Source organism: Sinohyriopsis cumingii, chromosome 17 (genome assembly GCF_028554795.1).
Source record: "Sinohyriopsis cumingii isolate HCF-2022 chromosome 17, ASM2855479v2, whole genome shotgun sequence".
NCBI lineage: Eukaryota > Metazoa > Mollusca > Bivalvia > Unionida > Unionidae > Sinohyriopsis > Sinohyriopsis cumingii.
Genome location: NC_142977.1, coordinates 66049593 through 66074034, shown reverse-complemented (window position 1 = coordinate 66074034; position 24442 = coordinate 66049593). Strand labels below are relative to the sequence as shown.

Sequence of the window (24442 nt, the reverse complement as noted above, 5' to 3'; positions counted from 1 at the left end):
TGTGGCTGTAAATGCATTTAGCTTTCAAATCTCATAGCAGAAACTTGTTTTAGCATTATTTCAGAATGTCAAAATCAAGAATAGTTTATAAATAAATATATGAATTACTTGCTTAAGTCCATATATGCTTTTGTTCTGGCTTAATGGTGATCTACCACTCCTTTGGGCTTGCACTGTTTGCACTTACTTTAAGTTAATTGTTAATAGACAGTTGCAGAATTGGAAAATTTAATGATGTTAATAGACGGTTGCAAAAATTGGAGAATTTAATCACCATTTTTCATATTTCTAGTGTCGTCTCTATATTTGTTTTTTAATTGTCATATATTCCATAGTTATCAGTGAGTATGTAGGTCACTCATTTCATTTTAATGTTTCCTATGGCCCATTTTAGGCTGAGCCATATCCGATTTCACTGGCGCTATCATCAGTCTTCTCACATCATGACCTATTTTACCATCTATAATTTAATTTCTGGATTTCTCTTAGGCCTGTATTTTCCTATCTCCAGATATTGTTTTGGTCTTAATAGGAGCTGTGGTGGCTCAGTGTTTGGCATGTTAGACACAAGATAGAAAGGGTTGGATTTGAATTCCACCATCAGATTTGTTTGGGTTGATTACTGTGATGTATCTTGGGGCAAAATACTTGACTCCAAATGCATTGGTACTAAATAACTGACTTACAAACAAAACCAAATTCAAATGTGTGACTGAATCTTGAAATTAAGTTGCCAGAATAAAGCCATGTCAATTTTTCAACTGAGTTGTGATTGTTGCACTAGCTGCCATGATACTGAAAAACAATATTCATCTTCTTTTCAATTTTCTAGAAATATTAGATAACCTGGTTCTTGATTTCAGCAAGTATGTATACTTTGAGATATACAAAATATGTGAAATGGAATTTTTATGCATATTTTCAATGCATCCAAAGTTAAATTTAATGCAGTACACACCTACCAAAAGTTTCTATTTAATTCTTCTGCAGTTATTATTTTTTTGCTGTTTTTCCTTTCATGACTCAGAAAAACGCTACAAAGACAAAGGAAAATTACACATATCCTTAAACTATGTATGTGAATTTGAGTTTGATTGCATTCAGAATTGCTTAATCTCATTGCCTCCAATAAAGTGTAAGCTGGACCTTTCAGATCCATGTGTTTAATGCTATTCACTTAAGAATTGCAGATGGGTTTTTTTTGTTCTTTCATATATTAGTATTAATTGCATGTACCTTAATGACCAGGTGAATATTTTGCTTCAGCTGTGATTTGTGCAGTCATTTCCCTCTTCAAGGTCTGTAGGAAACATTAAGTTTAGACCCAAATTGAAAAAATTTGTTGTTTAAATTGCATTTGGTAACCATATGTTTGTTACATTTTTTTCAGTGATTGACTTAATGTGATCACCTTCAGGATGGCACTGGGTCTGGATCTGGTGGAATTGGCGAGGCATTTGAAGCAGGAGCGCTTGTATGTTACATCTGAGAAAGAACAAGTACAGAATCTTTATGAGGAGGCAAGTAGTCTATACTGGGGTCATTTTATTACCTAAGAAATACTTTACATTGGGCTAGGACAGTAAAAACATACATGCTTATCACCATTACAGTTACAGTTCCATATTACAACACGTGAATGATATTTATATGGTACATACATGTGAATGCAACAAGCAACCAAGATATTTTGTCAAAATTGACACTTTCTGTAAATGACTGCATCATTAAAACAGATAAACACAATTGACCCCTATTTAATGCATAGTAACTACGACGACTTAAACTTTTTTAAAAATAATTAGGTTGGCGACCAGTTTCTGAATTCTTTTTTATAGGGCATGCTCATAGTGTTTTATATGGTAGATTGTACACCAGACTAAAATACATGCAGGTTGTTCCAGCACTTTAAACGACTGAATTGCGAGAACAGAGACGAACAGCACTGCTCTTTCTTTAAATGTTTGTTACCACAACTGCTTGAAAAGAAAGAACTGATAGTGGTCACATACATTGTTTGTCTTTGGAGTTAATCTGTATTGCTTTTGGGTGAATAAGCCCTTGTCTGTTAAACCAGCAAGTGTGAATCGCTTTCCAGATTGAACTGGTACTATTAAAGGTTTGTGTTGTGTGTTGCCTTTTTTCAATGTTACATCCCACTCGTCAAGCCATTGTCTGTTCAAGTTGGTGTGACTGGTTACATGGTTTGTTTATAGAGTCAATCTCTTTATGTAACATGTGAACAGAGATCTCAGAAGTGTCTAATCACGCCTATTTGTTTTATCTGGGACGCAGAAAATTACTCATACAGGATTCCTCCATACACACGCATTTGCTGGATGACAAATTCAAGGGCTTGCCAGTCCTGCTTCAACCACCTGCAGAGTGGGAAAATGTGGTGATCAAATGCTCATTTTAGATGTGCTGATACTTACAGTGGGAAAATTCAGTGGCTGAAAAACCCTCAGATGTACATGTTGTCATTGTAAGAGTACATTTGAAGAACATGACCCACTAGCTTGTCGGCAAGTTCAAAGGCCTGTCTAGCTGCAGAGTGGTGGGAAAATGTACTGATATTTACAATGACTGAATTCAGAAGCAGAAAGACCCAGTGATGTACTTGTGTATAAGAGTACATCAAATTAACAACTTTAGCTTTCATTATTGTGTTTGTTTCCAATTGTAGCAAAATAAGTAGTGCGTGTGACCTTGAAATCAAGACATGTTGAGAGTTTGACAAAATGCTGTTTGCAAATTTTGATAAGTATTTGGGGGCAAATTGACAAAGATTGTAATGAGATACAGCAGAGTGCTAGAACTGATAGTTCACATGGAACACTATGTGTGATGCCTAGCCTAGTACTTTAAATAAGACCTTTCTTTGGCCTGACATAATTCACTCTCACTCTAACAGACAAACAAGAATTATATGTCAGTGGTGTGAAGAAGTTAGAAAATTAAAAAAAAATGGCAACCTCTGGTTTTGTTCATCTGGAAATTTTGCCACTTCAGGTATCCTCAGTATGCTTTTGGTAGGGGACTGCAATTTGTGCTGGTAGTGCTTGTGATATTCCCAAAACAGGAGTCCCTGAACTCCTAGTATTAAAATCCTAGTGAGACCTTTGCTGTGAATTTGGTCATGGAATTTTGTCTTTGAATTAATGATTCTGTTTCTGGATGAGTGATTTTTTTCTCTACATTCATTGGTACTTATACAGTGTACATGTGTGTGTGTGTGTGTGTATATATATATATATATATATATATATATATATATATATATATATATATATATATACCCAAAGCCTTATAAAAACCATCATTACAGTTGTTATTACAATTGAGCACTGATAACGTTAACACCTAGGACCTTAACAGTGGGAGACACTCCAACTAAAAAGACAAATTCTGGCACTAGAGGAAAGAATTAATGTAATTGAATAAAGTAAAAAGAGGAGAACAGTCTCAAAATAGCAATTTAAACATCAGTAAAACATATTCAGGGTGTTATAAAGTACAAAGAGTAAATTAGAAATGATTTTATATGCTAATACAGGCACATGTGATTTTCAGATATAAATGTGATTCTTGTTTAATTATGGATGTACATCTTTTATTGCTATAAAACTTTGCTCATAGACGAATGCATGCAATATTTTAAGAAGAACCGTGAATAAATGATAGAATATATATGTACAGTGAATGTGGTTGCTTTTCCTTTTTAAATAGTCCTGAAATTTGACTTTGGAAATTGATCTGTTTGAACAAACCAGTTACGAGAGACCACCTGTCTTGAGAGACCAATTTTTGTTGGCAGAAGGGTCTCTCTATCAAGACAGGTTTTATTTACCAGATATTGGTTTAACTCATTATACTTTGTACAGTATACATCTGACATTTGTTTAACTCCAGTATACTTCCAGCAGTATACACTTGACATTAGTTTGACTCCTCTGTCCTTCTTGCAGTATAAACTTTACATTAGTTTGATTCCTCTGTACTTCCTGCAGTATACACTTGACATTAGTTTAACTTCTCTGTACTTCCTGCAGTATACACTTGACATTAGTTTAATTTCTCAGTACTTCCTGCAGTATACACTTGACAGTAGTTTGACTGCTCTATACTTCATGCAGTATACACTTGACATTAGTTTAACTCCTCTGTACTTCATGCAGTATACACTTGACATTAGTTTAACTCCTCTGTACTTCCTGCGGTATACACTTGACATTAGCTTAACTCCTCTCTACTTCCTGCAGTATACACTTTACATTAATTTAACTTCTCTGTACTTATTGCAGTATACACTTGACATTAATTTCACTCCTCTGTACTTTCTGCAGTATACACTTGACATTAGTTTGACTCTTCTATACTTCCTACAGTATACACTTAGTTTGAATGTTTCTGTACAGATGGAGAAATAAATACAAGAAACATCAATCGGTTATCAGAAGACAACCTTGACTGATACCACTTAAATAACTTGATTTGTTTTCCTTTCAAATTATGTTAGTTCTTGATTTAACCATTTTCATGATATCATCTGAAATAAATTCAGTGATTTCCATGATAATCAGGTTCAAGGTCAAAGGCCATGACAAAATAATTTTGTACACTATTTATAGATATTTTGCGAACATATTACATTTTAAGATGTGAATTTTGTTAATTTAAGCAGGTATGGAAATATTTTTGTTACTAAGTTTTGTATGTTGGAGTTTCTCAGAAATACCAGAGGTGGATTAATAACTTGGCAGTTACAAAGACAAAAGAAACATATTTTTCTTGGTGTTTGTGAAATTCTCTTTAGCCAGTAGAGCATTAGTCCCTTCAAGCATAGCTGCCAACCATCACAAATTTGGCATGAATTTTGCCACTTTTTCAGCAATTCATGGATTCATGCCACATGCCAAAAAAGTCACAAATTTCCCAATTCTCATTTATTTTAAATCTTTAACAAAATAACTGATTTTCCCATTAAGTGCTATTCGTGATATCGGCCGTTGCCGAAACGGTATGTTACTGCTGTTCATCATATTAGTAGAACTATAGACCATTGATAATGTTGGTCCGGTAGCAATCATTTTAGCGTATTTTAATTTATATTATAAGAGTAGCTTTACGGGCCTAACCTGAATTTTGTTCCATGCATGCGCCTCAAACACTGATTTAAATTACCGTTCAGCATCACATCTTGAAAATGTCTTTACCGCCAAGGAAAAAGAAATGTATTGCACAAAAAGTGAAGTTTAGTTTAGAATATACCAAAATTGGCATTGCATTCAGTCATCAAACACCGATATAAATGATGCTTTTTGCACACAGTGTGCCACAAATTTTAGCATTTGGCATGGTGGCAGAGACAATGTGAGGAAGCACAAAAGCACATGGCAGTTGGGAAAATTAAGAACTTGCATCAGATTTCAGCTCTGGAATATTTTAAGCCATCGACTGAAGGCTGAAGCATTGTGTGCAAGTTTTCTTGTTTTACACAATCTACCTTTATTGGCTGGAGACCATGCTAAACATTTGTTCTGACAAATATTCCCAGACTCGAAGATCACTTCACGAATTCATGTCAAAATTCACTCATCTTTATCCCTATTTTCACTAATTGTGAGCCTGGAGTGTTGGCAGCTATGCTTCAAGGGACTTTTTCGTGTTGGAACAACCAGATAGTGTCCTCACCCTCAAATATGTTGCAATTCAAGATTGATTTAACCTTTGACCTTTTTTGCAGGTGAAGAAAGTAGCAGAGGAACTGTACCATGAATCCTGGATTTCTAGACAACAAAAAGCAATCCTGGATGCTTTGATTCTGTCCACAAAAGAGGTTACTCCATCAGAATGCTGTGCTAGGACAAATCAATTAGATTCATCGAACTTTGTAGATGGGTACAAGTATTTGAGTTACCATGACGCAAAATTTGGTGCACTCCTTAAATTTCTTAGGGAAAATCCAGTTTTTTTGGGACATCTTTTAGCTGCTGCTGAGAAGGCTAACATGGAACCGACAGTAGATATTATAAAAGTAGTTATGACATCTGTGTATGGAAGCTGTGTGCTTCAGGCTGATGAAATTTATGCATTGCAGATGCTTAAATGTCTGTTGGAGCTACAGCTAAATACCAGTGATGACCCACGTCGGCTTGTTAGACGTGGGTCTTGTGCTTTTAGTGTTGCATTTAAACAGCTGTTTGACTCAGTATTTTCTGCTAAACTCTTCCTGACAGCAGCCTTACATGACCCGGTCATGAGGCTACTGATGGAAGATGAATGGTTTTATGACATTGATCCTGGAAAGGCACTTATAAGGTTCCCACCACAAGAAAGACATCGCCGATTTGGGGACTCTGGAACAGAAGGATACAAACATAAACTCCAGTCCTACCGCAAAACCATTGTAGAGAAGCTGGTGTATATGGCCTCCAGATTTATTTCCTCACTTAAAAACAACATGCATTGCTTTCCTCCTGGACTAGGATGGCTTGTCTCTCAGGTAAACCACATACAAACTTCTCTGTCAGTTCTTGGTTCTAATACAGTATTTAAAATCATTAGGTTCTAATATAGTATTTAATACTATATAATACAGTTACCAATTTGCCATAGTACTCTGTAATACAGAAAATAACTGCCTATTATTTCATTATGTCCAGTTTTATCTCTAATACAGTTAACAACTTGCAATAATACTCTATGATACAGTTATTGACTTGCCAAAATACACTATGATACAGTTATTGACTTGCCATAGTAGTCTATAATACAGTTACATACTTGTCATAATACTCTATAATAGTTACAGACTTGTCATAATACTCTATAATACAGTTATCAACTTGCCATAGTACTCTATAATACAGTTATCAACTTGCCATAGTACTCTATAATAGTTATCAACTTGCCATAGTACTCTATAATACAGTTACCAACTTGCCATGGTACTCTATAATACAGTTATCAACTTGCCATAGTACTCTATAATACAGTTACCAACTTGCCATGGTACTCTATAATACAGTTACCAACTTACGATAATACACTATAATACAGTTATCAACTTGCCATAATACTCTATAATAGCTACCAACTTGCCATAATACTATATAATACAGTTATCAACTTACATACTACTCTATAATAGTTACAGACTTGCCATAGTACTCTATAACAGTTATCAACTTGCCATAATACTCTATACTACAGTTATCAACTTGCCATAGTACTCTATAATACAGTTACCAATTTGCCATAGTACTCTATAATACAGTTACCAACTTACCATAATACTCTATAATAGTTACCAACTTGCCATAGTACTCTATAAGACAGTTACCAACTTACCATAGTACTCTATGATATAGAACTCTATAATACAGTTACCAACTTACCATAGTACTCTATAATACAGTTACCAACTTACCATAGTACTCTATAATACAGATATCACCTTTCCATAATACTATATAATACAATTATCAACTTGCCATAGTACTATATAATATAGTTATCAATTTGCCATAGTACTCTATAATAGTTATCTACTTGCCATAGTACTCTATAATACAGTACTCTATAATACAGTTACCAACTTGCCATAATGCTCTATAATACAGTTACCAACTTACCATAGTACTCTATAATACAGTTATCAACTTGCCATAGTACTCTATAATACAGTTACCAACTTGCCATGGCAGGGATAGTCCTGGCTTTTAAAAAGCTGTCGCCAAAAAAATCGCCAACCTCAATATTTTGTCGCCAATTTTCAAAAAAGTGTCGCCAGAACAAGTAGTGTACATTTTTCCAAGTGTTAATTTAGTCTATTAGTGTAACAGGCAATGAAAATTACAAAAGATGGGTTTGTTAATACTTTAATTACAACAGGCATTAACAAAATGTTACATAAAGATCCGTCACGATTTTAGGGCTGCCCACTTGTTGAATGCAGTTTCAAAGTCTAATTTTAAACATCTGTACATGCTGATTCTCATTAAATTCTCGAGAGATGAGATGCAGAGTTTATTTCTGATGTCAGTTTTTATGAGGTTCATCTTACTGAATCCACGTTCACAGTCTACAGTGCTGACAGGTGACACCAGTAGTCTCTCAGCAGCCACAGATGTGCAAGGGTATGTTGCCCTGGATCTCACTGCCAACTGAATCAAGTCCTTAACACCTCTATACACCTTACCATTCCTGAGAACTTGAACCCTGAATATTTATAAATTTGGCACAAGATTGCATTTTTGCTTTTACTAATGGCAGTGATCTTCGCTGCTTCCATTCTGTTGGCATCCCGCATCACCGTTTGTGCACATGTATGACTGTTGTTACCTGAAGAAAAAAAATGCATTATCAACTTTAGTTGACATTTTAATAATAATAAAACCCTATGATCGTACATTGCAATATAAGAAAAGTGATGTATAATGCGACCGTCGATTGCATGCATTCCGTAATTAAATGCCCCCCCCCCCATTGGCTAGCTTCACAAAGCTTGTAGTGAATTGCTTCCTAAATCCCAAGAATAATCACTGAATGCTGTATAAATTTTCTCGACAAGCAAAATAGGATCTCCATTCCCACGAATGAAACTTACACGAATCAACACCGGCAATATTGGACCGTATATATAAGAATAAATTCACACCCAATTTAGGGATTCTTTCACTCCTGTATTTTGAGAAATAAATACTTATTTTTAATTTATGCAAAACTTGTTTTTTTTGTGCTATTTCTTGTTGCGGAGTTTAAGTCTCTGCAGCCATAACACGGGATTGATGGCAAAAGGAAAAGATCAATGAGTAAAATGCACAAATATTATTTACCCCGCCTGGATTCATGTTTGGTGACACACTCCTTCTTCAAAATATCACAGCCAGTTGTAAATGAATTGACATCACAGAACATCTGTTTTAACTTTTTATCATAACTCAGCCACAGACGCCCAAGTTTCCAGCTGTCTAGAAATTTTCGGGAATTTTTGCCGCGTTCATCATAATGTGGTGTTGCACTTGAATGACTACATGTAGATAATGTTGGACTGCAAGGTTTATCATCGGGTTCAGTGACTGTATTGTCTGATGAATTTGCACTAAATCCAAACGCTGATAATTTTTGTAACTTAGGATGAGATGATGAACACGCAACGTCTAACTTCTATTTGCTCATGATAATGTTGCACTGGCGACATATATAATTGTGATTGAGATTTATTTCCTTTTGCTTTGAATTTTATACACAGTAGTCGGTACTTCAAAGGTTATCATTTTCTATGAAGGTTCAGCAAAACTGATGTATTGGTATATGTAAAAAGAACCCAGAAGGATTAGCCATTCAATTAATTGTATCTGTTCTATTCGCGTCTTCAGAAGTCGGTCAGTTGTAGGTATAGTTCGGTAGCATGATTGACTGTATCACAGCATACAGGACTCAGCCCAGATGTCAGCATAAGCAGATTATGATGTAACAATTCACTGTAAAGATGGGGTTGTCAATACGAACAAAGGATCGTTTGTGTAACAGATTGATTCCAATGCATTGCTTAGTCAAGGTTGTAGCTTCCTTTCGTTCTCCCTTTTAATTTATCCAGTCCAAATCATGATTGTTTGTGCAAATTAAATAACCAAAAAGTCTGTCGCCAAAAAAATCGCCAGATGGAATATTTTTGTCGCCAATAAGGAAAACAAATCGCAATTTGCGACATTGGCAAAGTCCAGGACGATCCCTGCATGGTACTCTATAATACAGTTACCAACTTGCCATAGTACTCTATAATACAGTTACCAACTTACCATAATACTCTATAATACAGTTATCAACTTGCCATAGTACTCTATAATACAGTTACCAACTTGCCATAGTACTCTATAATACAGTTATCAACTTACCATAATACTCTATAATAGTTACAGACTTGCCATAATACTCTATAATAGTTACAGACTTGCCATAGTACTCTATAATACAGTTACCAACTTGCCATAGTACTCTATAATAGCTACCAACTTGCCATAGTACTCTATAATACAGTTACCAACTTGCCATAATACTCTATAATAGTTACCAACTTACCATAATACTCCATAATACAGTTACCAACTTGCCAAAGTACTCTATAATAGCTACCAACTTGCCATAGTACTTTATAAGATAGTTACCAACTTACCATAGAACTCTATAATACAGTTACCATCTTACCATAGTACTCTATAATACACTTATCAATGTACCATAGTACTCTATAATGCAGTTACCAACTTGTCATAGTACTCTATAATAGCTACCAACTTGCCATAGTACTCTATAATAGTTATCAACTTAACATAGAACTCTATAATACAGTTACCATCTTACCATAGTACTCTATAATACAGATATCAACTTACCATAATACTATATAATACAGTTACCAATTTGCCATAGTACTCTATAATACAGATACCAACTTACCATAATACTCTAAAATACAGTTACCAACTTGCCATAGTACTCTATAATACAGTTACCAACTTTCCATAGTACTCTATAATAGTTACCAACTTGCTATAGTACTCTATAATACAGTTATCAATTTGCCATAGTACTCTATAATACAGTTATCAACTTGCCGTAATACACTATAATACAGTTATCAACTTGCCAATTACTGATACCAATTTGCCCTAATACTCTAATACCCTATAATACAATTACCAATTTGCCATAATACTCTATAATACACTTACCAGCGTCCCATAATACTATATAATACAATTACCAACTTACCATAATACTCTATAATTGAATTACCAACTTAACACAATATTACACTATAATACAATTATTGACTTGTCGTAATACACTATAATACAGTGCCATAATACACTATAATACAGTTATCAACTTGCCATAATACTCTGTAATAGAATTACCAACTTACTATAATATTCTATCATAGAATTACCAACTTACCATAATACACTCAGAGATCTCGGAAACATTTAATTATGCGTATTTGGACGCCAATTTTTGATCTGGGGCGCAGAAAATCACTGAGGTGGGAGTCCTCCGTACACATGTAATATGTGTGCAGCAAAATTCAAAGACTTGCCAGTCCTGCTTCAGCCACCTGCTTTGTGGGAAAATGTGTTGATCAATTAGCTGTGCTGATATTTACAATGACAGAATTCAGTGACTGTATGACTGCTTGATGTACATACATGTTGCCATTATAAGAGTACATAAAAAAGAACACGATGCAGTAGCTGGGCAGCAAATTCAAAGGCTTTGACTCAGAAAGACCCAGAGATGTACATGTGGTAATTTATAAAAGTACATCAAATAAGCAACTTTAGCTTTCGTTATTGTGTTCATTTCTGAATGTATCAGAATAAGTAGTGCATGTGACCTCAGAATCAACACATGTTGAGACTTAGACAAAATGCCATTCGTACCTTTGGATAAGCATTTTGGGGTTAAACGGCAAACTTACGAAGATTGTAACAAGATTCAGAAGAGTTCTAAAGCTGCTAGAATTGATAGTTTGGTAAGGACAGTAGCTAAGTGTAAGAAAGTGTGTGATGCCTAGCTTAGTGTTTGGAATAAGTCATTACTTAGATTGACAAAATTCTGTATCACTCTGATGGATGAACAAGAGCTATTTAAGCGGTACATTGACTGACCATACTCTTTTTTAAATGCCCCTCGCCTTATCCTGGTTAGTTCTAGTGTTGTAGCGAAATGTATTCATCAAGACAACAGTAGCTAGGCCTAGTGTTGATATTAATTACGTTGACAAACTCTTGCCCATTCACAAGCATATGTTTTGATAGCTGATTGACCATTAACCCTTTTCCGAGTAAGGTAGCAACTATCAATTTCCTGCATGATATCCTTTGATGATAAAACATACAAACATATGTTTTAAGATCAGGATTGGTGATCTGGATATATATTAACTGCGTCTTGTACACTATTTCGTCACAAAATTAGTTTGAAACTGTAAGTGAACCAGTAGGCCTAATGGGAAATAATGGCGGACTTCGCTAAGTCTGGGATGTACCAGTTTATTAGATTATCTGTTTTCGTAAATCATCTGGCAAATATTTTCTGAAAAAGATACAAATCATTGAAAGCAAAGCCAAGGTATTATTTTGATAAAGATTTAACTTTAAAATGTAAATTATGTAGGTCAGAAATATATGAGACAATGCTATGTTGTGGAATTTGCAAGATGCGCTTTAAGGTCTAAGCTGTTTTCCGACTTGACACGTATTTGCAAAAATACGGGGAAAAGACAGCAAATCAGATACTATTTAACCATTGCCTAAAATTACTACAAGGACGTAGACAAATAAATAAACCATAAATTTGCAATACTGTCAGTGGACTGCTGTAATGAAGCTATATTAAAGTGAGTGATTTCATTACAAAAACCTCTGCATCTAAAAATAGATGCACTCACGTCTGTGTTGATTCTTTAGGAAAGAAGGGACTGCAACTTTTGATGGTGGGACTCCTGTTTTTACCAAAATGGGAGAACTGGACTCCTAGTTTTAAAATCCTAGCAAGACCTCTGACACTATAATACAATTATTGACTTGCCATAATACACTATAATACAGTTATCGACTTGCCATAATACTCTATAATACTGTTATCAACTTACCATGATACTCTATAATACAGTTATCAACTTACCATGATACTCTATAATACAGTTATCAACTTACCATGATACTCTATAATACAGTTATCAGCTTACCATAATACTCTATAATAAAGTTGTCAACGTGCCATAATACTCTGTAATACAGTTATCAAGTTGCCATAATACTTTATAATACAGTTATCAACTTACCAGGATACTATATAATACAGTTATCGACTTGCCATAATACTCTTTAATACAGTTATCAACTTACCATAATACTCTATAATACAGTTATCAACTTTCCATAATATTCTTTAATACAGTTATCAACTTGCCATAATACTCTATAATACAGTTATCAACTTGTCATAATACTCATCTCTATAAAGCTGTACCAATGTCACTTTTTGTCAGTTATGCCGATACTGCATATTGCCGATACCAATTATGAGACCGATTATTTCAAGAAAACACCTGTTCTACAGTTAGTGAAAGCACTAGCATTTGATTGACAAGTAAACCATGCCATAATTTTTTAAAAACTAACAGTGACTAAAATGGGTGCGAATTTATGTTAAAAGTTCAAATGTGGTTTCAAGCTACCATACATGTGATAACTATTTCCCACATTTTTATATCCCACCATATTTCTTATTGTTAACTCATATATGAAAATAAACTCTTTACTACATAACAGTTATTCCGAATTAGTTTTTGGGGGGCACATATGCTTTGTGATATGTTTCTTTATTCTTTCTTTTAATTTAATAATGGTAATCAATGCTTATATATATATGGTACAGTAATTCCAGGTCAAGTTGGTGGGAATGGAGATCATAATTTGCTTGTCGAGAAAAAATCTACAGCATTCAGTGATCATTCCTAGGATTTAGGATGCAGTTCACTAACAAGCAAAGCATATAAAGTGCAGCAAAAATAAATATCTTAACTCTTTGTTGACGGAGATGTACTTTGTGAAGTTAGCCACAAGGGGGGGGGGCATTTAATTCCTGAATGCGTGAAATCAACAGTTGCATTATATTTCACTTATCTTACATTGCAAAGTACAATTATAGGGTTTTAGTATTAAAATGTCATTATCAGAATAAAGTTTCTTACAAAACTATTATTTGGAAAAGTAATATGCATAATATAGATTGTTTAATACCTGATGTTTCTATTGAAAAGAGAGAGGCTGTAGGAAAGTAGATATTTTACAATTGATAATGCATTTATTTCAGGTGACAACAGTTAGACCTATGCACTAACGGTGATGTGCAATGCAATGACCTTGGAAGTAGTGCAAAACAGTCATGTAATGATTATTTTGTAATATTATGGTTGTATTCCTTGTTGTCAGTAAAGTAATAACTATCCCATCTTTTTCAGTTTTCATTCACTACATTAATAGTCTTGGAAAAATATTCACTACTTAATCTGGTGACATTTTTTTGAAAATTGGCAACAAAATATTGAGATTTGTTATTTTATTTTTTGGCAACAACTTTTTAAAAGTCAGGACCATCCCTGTAATGTGTATGCTGGAAGTTCAAGAGCCACACGAGGCCTCATTGGCTGGTTGGTTGCTGTGATTGGGATGCGTGCATGCATGGTATTGATAATTTGTTGTGAGCAGACAATCAGCGGTAGTTTACAGCAAGCATATTAAAAAGTATTTACTTATAAGAATATACTGTCTTCCAGTTAACCTCCAAATCAAATGTTTATTTCCACTATTTAATTCTGATATAAAATTCAAGCCATGTCAAGGTGAATGTTATGATTAAATTTATATTTTGGAAATTTGTTTACATCAGCACCGATTATTTCTGCCGATACCAATTATACTGATTGTTCCAATAATCAGCCTGATTATGAGTATGGCCGATTAATCGGTACAGCTTCAATACTCTAAAATACAGTTATCAACTTGACATAATACTCTATAATACAGTTATCAACTTGCCATAATACTCTAAAATACAGTTATCAACTTGCCATAATACTCTAAAATACAGTTATCAACTTGCCATAGTACTCTATAATACAGTTATCAACTTGCCATAGTACTCTATAATACAGTTATCAACTTGCCATAGTACTCTATAATACACTTATCAACTTGCCATAGTACTCTATAATACAGTTACCAACTTACCATAGTACTCTATAATACAGTTATCAACTTGCCATAGTACTCTATAATAGTTACCAACTTACCATAGTACTCTATAATACAGTTATCAACTTGCCATAATACTCTATAATACAGTTATCAACTTGCCATAGTACTCTATAATACAGTTATCAACTTGCCATAGTACTCTATAATACAGTTACCAACTTGCCATGGTACTCTATAATGCAGCTGTCAACTTGCTATAATACTCTATATTACAGCTATCAACTTGCCATAGTACTCTATAATTATACAATTATTGATACCAATTTGCCCTAATACTCTAATATCCTATAATACAATTACCAATATTTCAAAAATATTTTAGGCTTAGATGACATCCAGCTTTGATGCTGGTCTGTCTTAAAATATGCAAACATTGCTAAAAACAGACATATTTCAAAAGAAGTTCTTCTTAAAAACCATGAACTATAATTTAACCAATTCTGAAAGAAAGCATTCTGGCATTATGGGCTCTAAGGTTTTGTACAAATTATCTGTTGTCAATTCTGGGCACCATTGTTAGAAATAGAAAATCTTGATGGACTTCATTTTGTTACATGGTGGAAAGGATGACTGCAGAAAGCACTTTTCAACCAAAACTACAACAGTCTGTAATTCAGTAAGGTCTTATACTTCAGTACCTTTCTAGTTTTACATCAAAATTATAATTTTATAAAGCAGACACTCTTATTTCATGTTGGTATGGGTTGATATCTCCATAAAGGACAGAATTATGGGGTCCCTAAAGCGTTCTTTCTCATGTAGACAGGCTTTGTGGTATGTTTTTCAAAATACATAATTTTTTTTTTGTCACTAGGTGTACCAAGTTTTGACTAAAAACAATAAACTGGAAATAGAGGAGGTGCGAGCCATCTGTACTGATCTGGTATTTGCCTTATTTATCTGCCCAGCGATCTGTGATCCTGAACCATATGGCATTACAACAGATGTTCCCATAAGTCATATTGCACGACACAACCTGATGCAGATGGCCCAGATTGTACAAGTATTAGCGATATCCCAGTGGGAAGAAATTGACTCTAAAGTACATGATCTCTACAGCAAGTTTGAAAAGGTATTGTTGCATGAATAGATTTAATATTTGGTGTTTGGCTTATTTTTGTTCCCTTCAGCAACAGGTGTACTTGTACCTGATAGTAATTATGTTAATAATTTCCAGTGTTTCATAGCTTGTATTCACCTAACTGTAGGTACAGAAGGATATAATGGTAATAATGTCCATCCATCTGTCTGTCTATTGACTAGATGATTCCACAACATAAGTTTAGTTTGCTGCAGCCATTTTGGCATTGTCTGTGAGTCGATTCAGAAGCCTATTGATTTGGAGGCTCGTAGGTCATGGTCACTAGAGCTGCAGTGTTACATTTTCAATGTTGATGACCCTGAAATTGCAATATTTTTTTTTGCACAAACACTTTGGGATAAAAATATTGCATAAAATATAGATTTTATTCATTTGTGAAATGGGATGTCAAAACATAATACAGTACAGAAACTTTGAAAAAAATTAAAACCCAAATGAATAGGAGTGATTTTGATACACAGATGAATGCCTGCAATGTTTTACTAATGAATAGGAGTGATTTTGATACACAGATGAATGCCTGCAATGTTTTACTAATGAATAGGAGTGATTTTGATACACAGATGAATGCCTGCAGTGTTTTACTAATAAATAGGAGTGATTTTGAATCACAGATGAATGCCTGCAATGTTTTACTAATGAACAGGAGTGATTTTGATACACAGATGAATGCCTGCAATGTTTTACTAACGAATAGGAGGGGGCCCCGAGTGGCCGAGTGGTCTAAAGCGCTCACCGTTCTGGATCACTGCCATCTCACCTCTGTCTGCATATATTCGAGTCCAAGGCTCGGCTAGAGTGGGTACGTGGGAAAGCCTGCCAGTAGCTTCTCGTGGGTCGGTGGTTCTTTCCTGGGTTTTCCAGGGTTCTTCCTCCACCAGTTATACTGGCAGCCATATATGGCCTATCTTGTGTTGAAAAATTGTGTTAAACCCTAGAACAACAACAACAATGAATAGGAGTGATTTTGATACACAGATGAATGCCTGCAATGTTTTACTAATGAATAGGAGTTATTTTGATACACAGATGAATGCCTGCAATGTTTTAAATTAGAGATTTAACCTTCTGTAACCACTGGAGGTTGGGACTTGGCAACAATAGTCATTTAAAGAATTAGGCAACACTGACTGAACAGTACAACTCTTGATGGAAATGAGGACAATGGTGCTTACAGTTACCAATCTACCTGGGAAGATTTGAATTAACACACACACACACACAACATTGACCCCTTTGCTGAAATTGACAAGATCTAATTATCCTTACATGAACATTTAAAAAGGGGAATTTACAGCAACACATAGTTATTTACAGAAACGGGGACATTGAAGCATACAGTATCTTGTTTGTTTAGGCTGGTGACATTTAAATGCCTCATCATAAACGAGGCTAAGCTACAGGCTAATTACCTGAGACTGTGAGAATCATGACAAAACACACACAGAGGTTCTTGCGAAGGAATTATGGACAGTCGTGTTTTGTTGGATGTATGACAACTGAAAAGGGGACATGGGTATTCCAGCTTTGTTTGTATCAGAACTACCTGTAGGGACAGCATGTACTGATTCATTATTGTTGGACATGGAAACATTACAGCAACATTTATAGCTATGCATGAAATGGGCAACATTGAACAAAAAGCTTCCCTCGTTGGAATGTGGAACCTACGAGTATACCATGCCATCACCACCACTAGTATGAATCTAGTGAAACATTTAATTACCTAAGGAACTGGAAACATTGGAAAATGCCTATACGATTCCCCTTTGTTGGAATTGGAGACATACAAGTAGTCTTCCATGATCACTGGCAATAAGCTTGACAAGGATGTTATTAGCTGCAAACTCAGCAGCATTAAAACACACATGCAGTGGGGGTTTTATTTATAAAATAGTCCATAACCAATTAAAGTGGGTACTTAGTGACTATCATAACCCTTTACCTCATGCAAGTGTCTTTGGATGCCTCTACACTATTTGCATGGGAGCGCCTTTTGACGCCTTTACTCCAGTCGCATGGAAGCGCATTTTGACGTCGGCTGTAAACATCAGCCATTTTAAACCAGTTTTCGTAGCACCACCTTTGGGGAAAACCCCCTATTAGATACTACATTAATTTCTGCGAATGACAATTATGTCAGATCACGTGGTCACTGTTTATGTTCTGGTCGATATCTGCTATTTAAAGTAACTGGGTCGTAATCTCTACTCTCCAAAATGGAGGTTGCAGATTTCATTCAGTACTTACGAAGTTTTCACGATTAGAATCACAACTATGAAAGATTCAATAACTTAGGTAAAGGCTCTGATATTGATGTAGGCAGCAAATAGTTTTTATAAGTTATAAAATTCAGATGACTTAGTGATGCAGACGCATACGAAAAACTTGTAAATTTTGAGTATGAGAAATGGTAGCTACGGTTTGTCACACAGCCTCACTGACATGACAGTGAACGAGTTCTCTCAAGATTTTAAAGCACATAAAAAATTCTTCTGTGAAAAATAATTAGACAGCTATAACAAATCGACTTTACTCTTAAATTTTTCCAGACATAATAGATGTGTACCAAAAATGTAACATGGTTAAAATTGCTGTTAAACGTAACATACACTACATTGTTTAATAGTTAACAGGCAGGCCTATGCGTATGGAGTCCAGTAGGTAACAGGTGTTCTATTTATAGCATGCTGCACTTTGTAACTATGCTCTATGAGGTAAAGGGTTAATGTTAAAATTTATACTTTCCAATAAGTTGATATTTGTTGACTGAAAATTAAATTGGTGCAGATTAGGTGTGCTATTTAACCTCATCTTACGAGTTGGTGATGTTACCGTTTGTAATCTGAAGTGAGGGATGTTGGGTGATAACCAAAGAGTGCTATAAACATGTATATACAGTAAACATTCAGTGTGGGGCATGTGGAAATGTACATTATGCTTCATTTGTTAGTAATGGGGACATTTTTAAGTATTTGTCTATGACTGATGGATGTGTGGACTTTCGAAATATTCACATATGTAATGAATTTGGAGCACTGTATAATTCACGTATGATGTTTTCTTGGAGAAATTTAAATAACATGCAGTGACAGTTTGAAGTGAGGACTTGAAAGTGGTCTTCACATTTGGAATTGATTGATCATAACAAACCACACAGGAATTGAGGTCATTATACCACTCTTTGATGACAGCTTGAATCGAGACCAACTTAATTGTTTGCATTCTGCAGTTTTTGATCTGTGAATGGTATTAAGCACAGGAGACTTGAATCCTAGCATACAGTGTAGCAGGATATAAGCTTTAGGTACACATTGAGTATGATGTGAAATAAACTTTTTCATTAAGTACTTTTAGCCATGTGTCTAGCGAATAATGATATGAAACACTTTTGCATAAACTGTATGGATAGAGGTGAAATGAGGATTTACTACAAATGAAAGAGATTTTCAGTCTATGACTTTGACTATCGGTGCTATTTCACCCCACCCCCAACCCTGAAATCATATGCTCAGTTTTGGCTCACATGGCATGATTTGTCATCGTATAATTTATTCTCTACTGTCACAAACATTGTTGCTATGCTGATGTCGGGGCCCTGAGTGGCCGAGTGGTCTAAAGCGCTTTCTGTTATGGATCACTGCCATCTCACCTCTGTCTGTGTGGGTTCGAGTCTCGGATTCAGCTAATGTGGGTATGTGAGAAAACTTGCCAGTAGCTTCTCGTGGGTCAGTGGTTCTTTCTGGGGTTTTCCCGGGTTCTTCCTCCACCATTAATACTGGCCGCCATGTATAGCCTATCTTGTGCTGAAAAATGGCATTAAACCCTATAACAACAACAACAACTAATGTGGGTATGTGAGAAAGCTTGCCATTAGCTTCTCGTGGGTCGGTGGTTCTTTCCAGGGTTTTCCCAGGTTCTTCCTCCACCATTAATCCTGGCAGCTATGTATAGCCTATTGTGTGCTGAAAAATGGCGTTAAACCCTACAACAACAACATCAACAAATGCTGATATCAGTTATGTCATTGTGACATAAAGCTACTAAAGAACTACTGTTACATTTGATACAGTTTCTGCTCACATTTTCTAAATATGTTTAATTCGTACAGTAATCTTGTATTTGAGCATTTGAAGATATTATCAACGTGGTCTTTACCATAAAAAATAGTGTACTGCTTCCACTGACTTGTTGCTGGAAAAATGAATTTGTGATGGTAAAACCACAACTGCCATCTTCAGTGTAAATACAGAACTTTTATCGTCAAAGTGACAGTTACAGATATCATTGTGACTGTTAAAAATATATTTTAATTTATCCATGTGATTACTGACATGAAGATAAAAAGCCCAGTAAAGAAAATGCATAACCATGGTTCATTCTTCCTTACTGCCTTTTGGGAGATAAAGAGGTAACGCAGTCTGATTTGAAATTGACATCTACATGTAATAAATAAGTCTAACAAGCATCAGTAATGGTTTCTGTTCTGACAACCTTTGGCATTCCCAGTCCACTAACTGTCAGATAAATACTGTTAAGTTTTGAACTCTACTGGTCCTAGACAAGGAGAGCTTATCATTAGATGGCCTGTTGTCTGATGCTTCCCTGCTTGAGCAAGATTGTTGTTGCTTTTCCATGTTAACCTACTTGTAGGATTGCCATTAAACTTCACACACAATCATCCCAATATATAGTTGGTCCTAAATGAATATGATGCTGATCAGACATCCATTTTGGCTCCCACCGTATCCATCTTGGAAATGTTGTTATTGTTGCTCCTCCTCAGTGGCTGGTCATATCAGTATTAGGTTTTCACTGGAGCTTCATTGATGTCTAGTTGGTCCTAAATGAAAAATGATGCTGATCTGACATCCAATATGGCCACCACCACTGCTATCTTGAAAATCTTGTTATTGCTACTCCAGATGGGGGCCCCGAGTGGCCGAGTGGTCTAAAGCGCTCTTCGTTAGGGATCACTGCCATCTCACCTCTGTCTGCGGCGGTTCGAGTCTAAGATTCAGCCAATGTGGGCATGTGAGAAAGCCTGCCAGTAGCTTCTCGTGGGTCGGTGGTTCTTTCCGGGGTTTTCAGGGTTCTTCCTCCACCATTAATACTGGCCGCCATGTATAGCCTATCGTGCTGAAAAATGGCGTTAAACCCCACAACAACAACAACAACTACTCCAGATGAATGAAAAGTCATCAGCATAGGGTTTTCATTAGAAGACTTTATATTATGCTGATCTGACATCCAATATGGCCACCACAGCTGCTATCTTGAAAATTTGTTATTGCTACTCCTGCTGAATGGAAAGTCATCAGCATGGGGTTGTCATCAGAAGACTTTATATCATGCTGATCTGACAATAAACTTGAGGATTTATTCAACGTAGAGAGTACTGCTCATAGTAACCTACTTTTCCCACTCAAGTGATTTTATTTTGTTTGCATATTACTTCATTTCTCAGACACTATTGTATATTAAGTAATCATAATAGATTCATTTATTTATTTGTTACTTATCTTTGATATACCCTGGTAGAGGATGCAAAATTCTGGAAGACTTTTATCATGTTGATCTGACATCCAGTATGGCCACCGCAGCTGCTATCTTGAAAATCTTGTTTTTGCTACTCCTGCTGAATGGAAAGTCATCAGCATAGGGTTGTCGTCAGAAGACTTTATATCTGACATTCATTATGGCCACCACAGCTGCTATCTTGAAAATCTTGTTATTTGCTACTCCTGCTGAATGGAAAGTCATCAGCATGGGGTTTTCATCAGAAGACTTTATATCATGTTGATCTGACATCCAATATGTCTGCCATTGCTGCTATCTCAAAAATCTTATCACTACCACACCTAGATGGAAAGTCTTGTCAACGTGTGGTTTTTAGGTGACTTCTTATAAGTCATGTTGGTTCTAAATGAAAAGTGTGCCCATCTGACATCCAGTAGCCAACTTGAAAATCTTGATATTGCTGCTTGTTCTTAATGGAAAGTCATATCCAGATGGAGTTTTCACAAGGAAGACTAGTTATGGTATAGTTTCTCCTGAATGAAAATGGCACTGATCTGACCTCAGATATAGTTGCCACAATGAACATATTGAAAATCTTGTCTCTAATTCTTCGTGATGGATAGTCATTTCAACATGGGATTGTTACCAATTTTTTCCAGTGGTGTCCAGTTTGTCCTGAAAGAAAATTTTGCCAATCTTACATCTTATAGTAGATAATTTAAGTTTTGTTGTACAAGAATATCAGACATAGTTTTAAGATTTCAAAATTAAAAACAAGAAATGGTCTTGTCATGAATTCCTGGTAATTATTTTCAGTCATTTAAGTATCAGTCCCTTGGAATGACCTTTGTTTTAATTTAGCTTCGTTTCCCAGGCACTGTTTTATGTACTGACATAAAACTTGAGGATGTATTCAACTTAGAAAGTACTGCTCATCACAGGAAAAAAGGAAGTCACCATAACCTACTTTTCCCACTCCAGTAATTATATTTTGTTTGCATATTACTCCATTTCTCGGACACTATTGTATGTTAAGATAGATTCATTTATTTTTTTGTTACTTATCTTGAATATATCCCGGCAGAGGAGGCAAAAATTCTCAGCATTCATTGTCTCACAGATTATTCACTGGTCATGTGAATTTTATTTATTTTCAGAATTGTATGTCCTCATTATTGGACTCCCTCCTTGATGGTTTGTGTCCTGAATTGCCAAGTACTCAGAATACTCAGTTACCCTGCCTCTCTCGGTGCACTGTGCTTATTACACTGCCAGAACTCTCTAATCTGGTGAGTATTTTGTGAATGTTACAATGTCAGAAATCCTTGCCATGCGCAATTTTATTTTTTAAAAGAGGATTTAATTGCCTTAAAATATCATGCATAGAATAAACATGCCAATTTCATAAAAAAATTTAGCCAGAGAATTAAAAAGGATTTGACAGTTCATTGTAGCAATGGGAATCCATATATTTCTGATCGCCAACATTGAGGACACACTGCTTCTGTTAGTTAACAGTGACGGGATGGTGTGAGGGATGTGGGTAGAAAAAGAATATTCTTGGATACGCAGTAGACTGAGTTTTCATGAACACTGACTGAAAGAATCACATTATAATCAGCTTTGGACAGTCATATAGTTTGTGTCAAATTAGCATTAAAAATATTCATTTCTAAACCAGACATATACCTCAGTCATTTAAATGTGAGAAAGAAAATCCTACACTTTTTTCTTGATCATTGTAGGTATATATAATGAAGATTTTTTATTCACCTGCCATCAAGTGGGTTTGTTATACGGCCTGTTATCATTTAACATTTGCTATTTTCAACTTTTCCTTAAAAAAACCACTGGACCAATTTTGGTCAAATTTGTCAAAGTTCGTAATGATCGACATGATTTTCAGGTTATATGAAGTATGCCAATTTGACATGAAAAACGGCCACTGTTGCAAAATATACCCTTTTAACTAATTTCTCTATAAAAAAAAATCAATAACACTGAACCAAATTTTAAAGAAACTATTTTATCTTGAAAACTGTTTAACTTTATGCAAACGGTGTCAATCCACCACCCAGTATGGCTGCCATTTCCTAAAGATGGAAAAGCCTTTAAACCACTTTTCAGAAAACAGCTTAATAGAGCTTGATTAGACAAAACTGGTCCTAGCATGAAGACCTAAATGATGTCAACCCATTGTAGACACCATTACTAAAGTTAGAAAACACCTTTAACACATTAACTCCTAGCGACGACTTTACAGGGCAGGAGGTAGTAGCCTACTGCCGAGCTCTGTAGCGTCATGGACATGCATGATACACTAAAGTGGGTGTTATTATAGAAAGGTAGACAGATGTAGCTCTACAATGATACAAAATAATCTGGAATATCTAGTTGCACTACAGAATACAGATAGAAAAACCTCATTTTTTGGACCCGACTTTTTTTTACCCAAAATTTGTCCGTGGTCGGAATCTGATTTTGTGTCCGGATTTTAGAATTTTTGGTCTCAGATCTAAGGCAAACCGGTATGAACTGCAAACAGACAGATGAGCTTTTGCAAAAAGTAGGATAAGATGGGCATTTGGAATAAAGAGTGGTCTCCATACAAAAATAATGGCTCAATTTAGCAAGAAAAAAGAAGAAAAAAAAGGCTTTTACCCTTCTGCTCATGCGCGAGTCAAATAGCCAATGAAAATCGATCTTTCTAACACCACTAGGCAGTATTTTATTGAAAGATGACTGGGGATTTGGTGTTTTCGAGTCTATTCAGAAATAGTTTTCAAAATGTGTTTCCTACTCGATTTTTAGGCAAAAATGACAAAAAGCTCCAGGGGTTAATGTGTGTTAAGCAACTCGAAAAAAATATTCAGGCATTATAAGTCTTTCAAATTCGTACAGACAATGCTGATCTGCCATCCAGGTTTGATGATACTAAAAGCAGAGAAAGATTCAGACAGCTTTTTCCACAGACACTAAATAAAATTTG

At 35.3% G+C, this 24442-nt stretch overlaps 1 protein-coding gene across 1 annotated transcript in view; it reads left to right on the top strand.

The window, feature by feature from the left end:
- LOC149779141 (GTPase-activating protein and VPS9 domain-containing protein 1-like) overlaps positions 1-24442 on the top strand; it is a 99744-nt gene that overhangs the window by 1397 nt on the left and 73905 nt on the right. Inside the window, exons 2-5 of the mRNA XM_089939700.1 lie at positions 1391-1520; positions 5747-6505; positions 15646-15903; positions 22611-22742. Coding sequence (XP_089795826.1) covers positions 1419-1520; positions 5747-6505; positions 15646-15903; positions 22611-22742 — 1251 coding nt within the window. The 5' untranslated portion in view covers positions 1391-1418. The remainder of the gene's footprint in view (positions 1-1390; positions 1521-5746; positions 6506-15645; positions 15904-22610; positions 22743-24442) is intronic.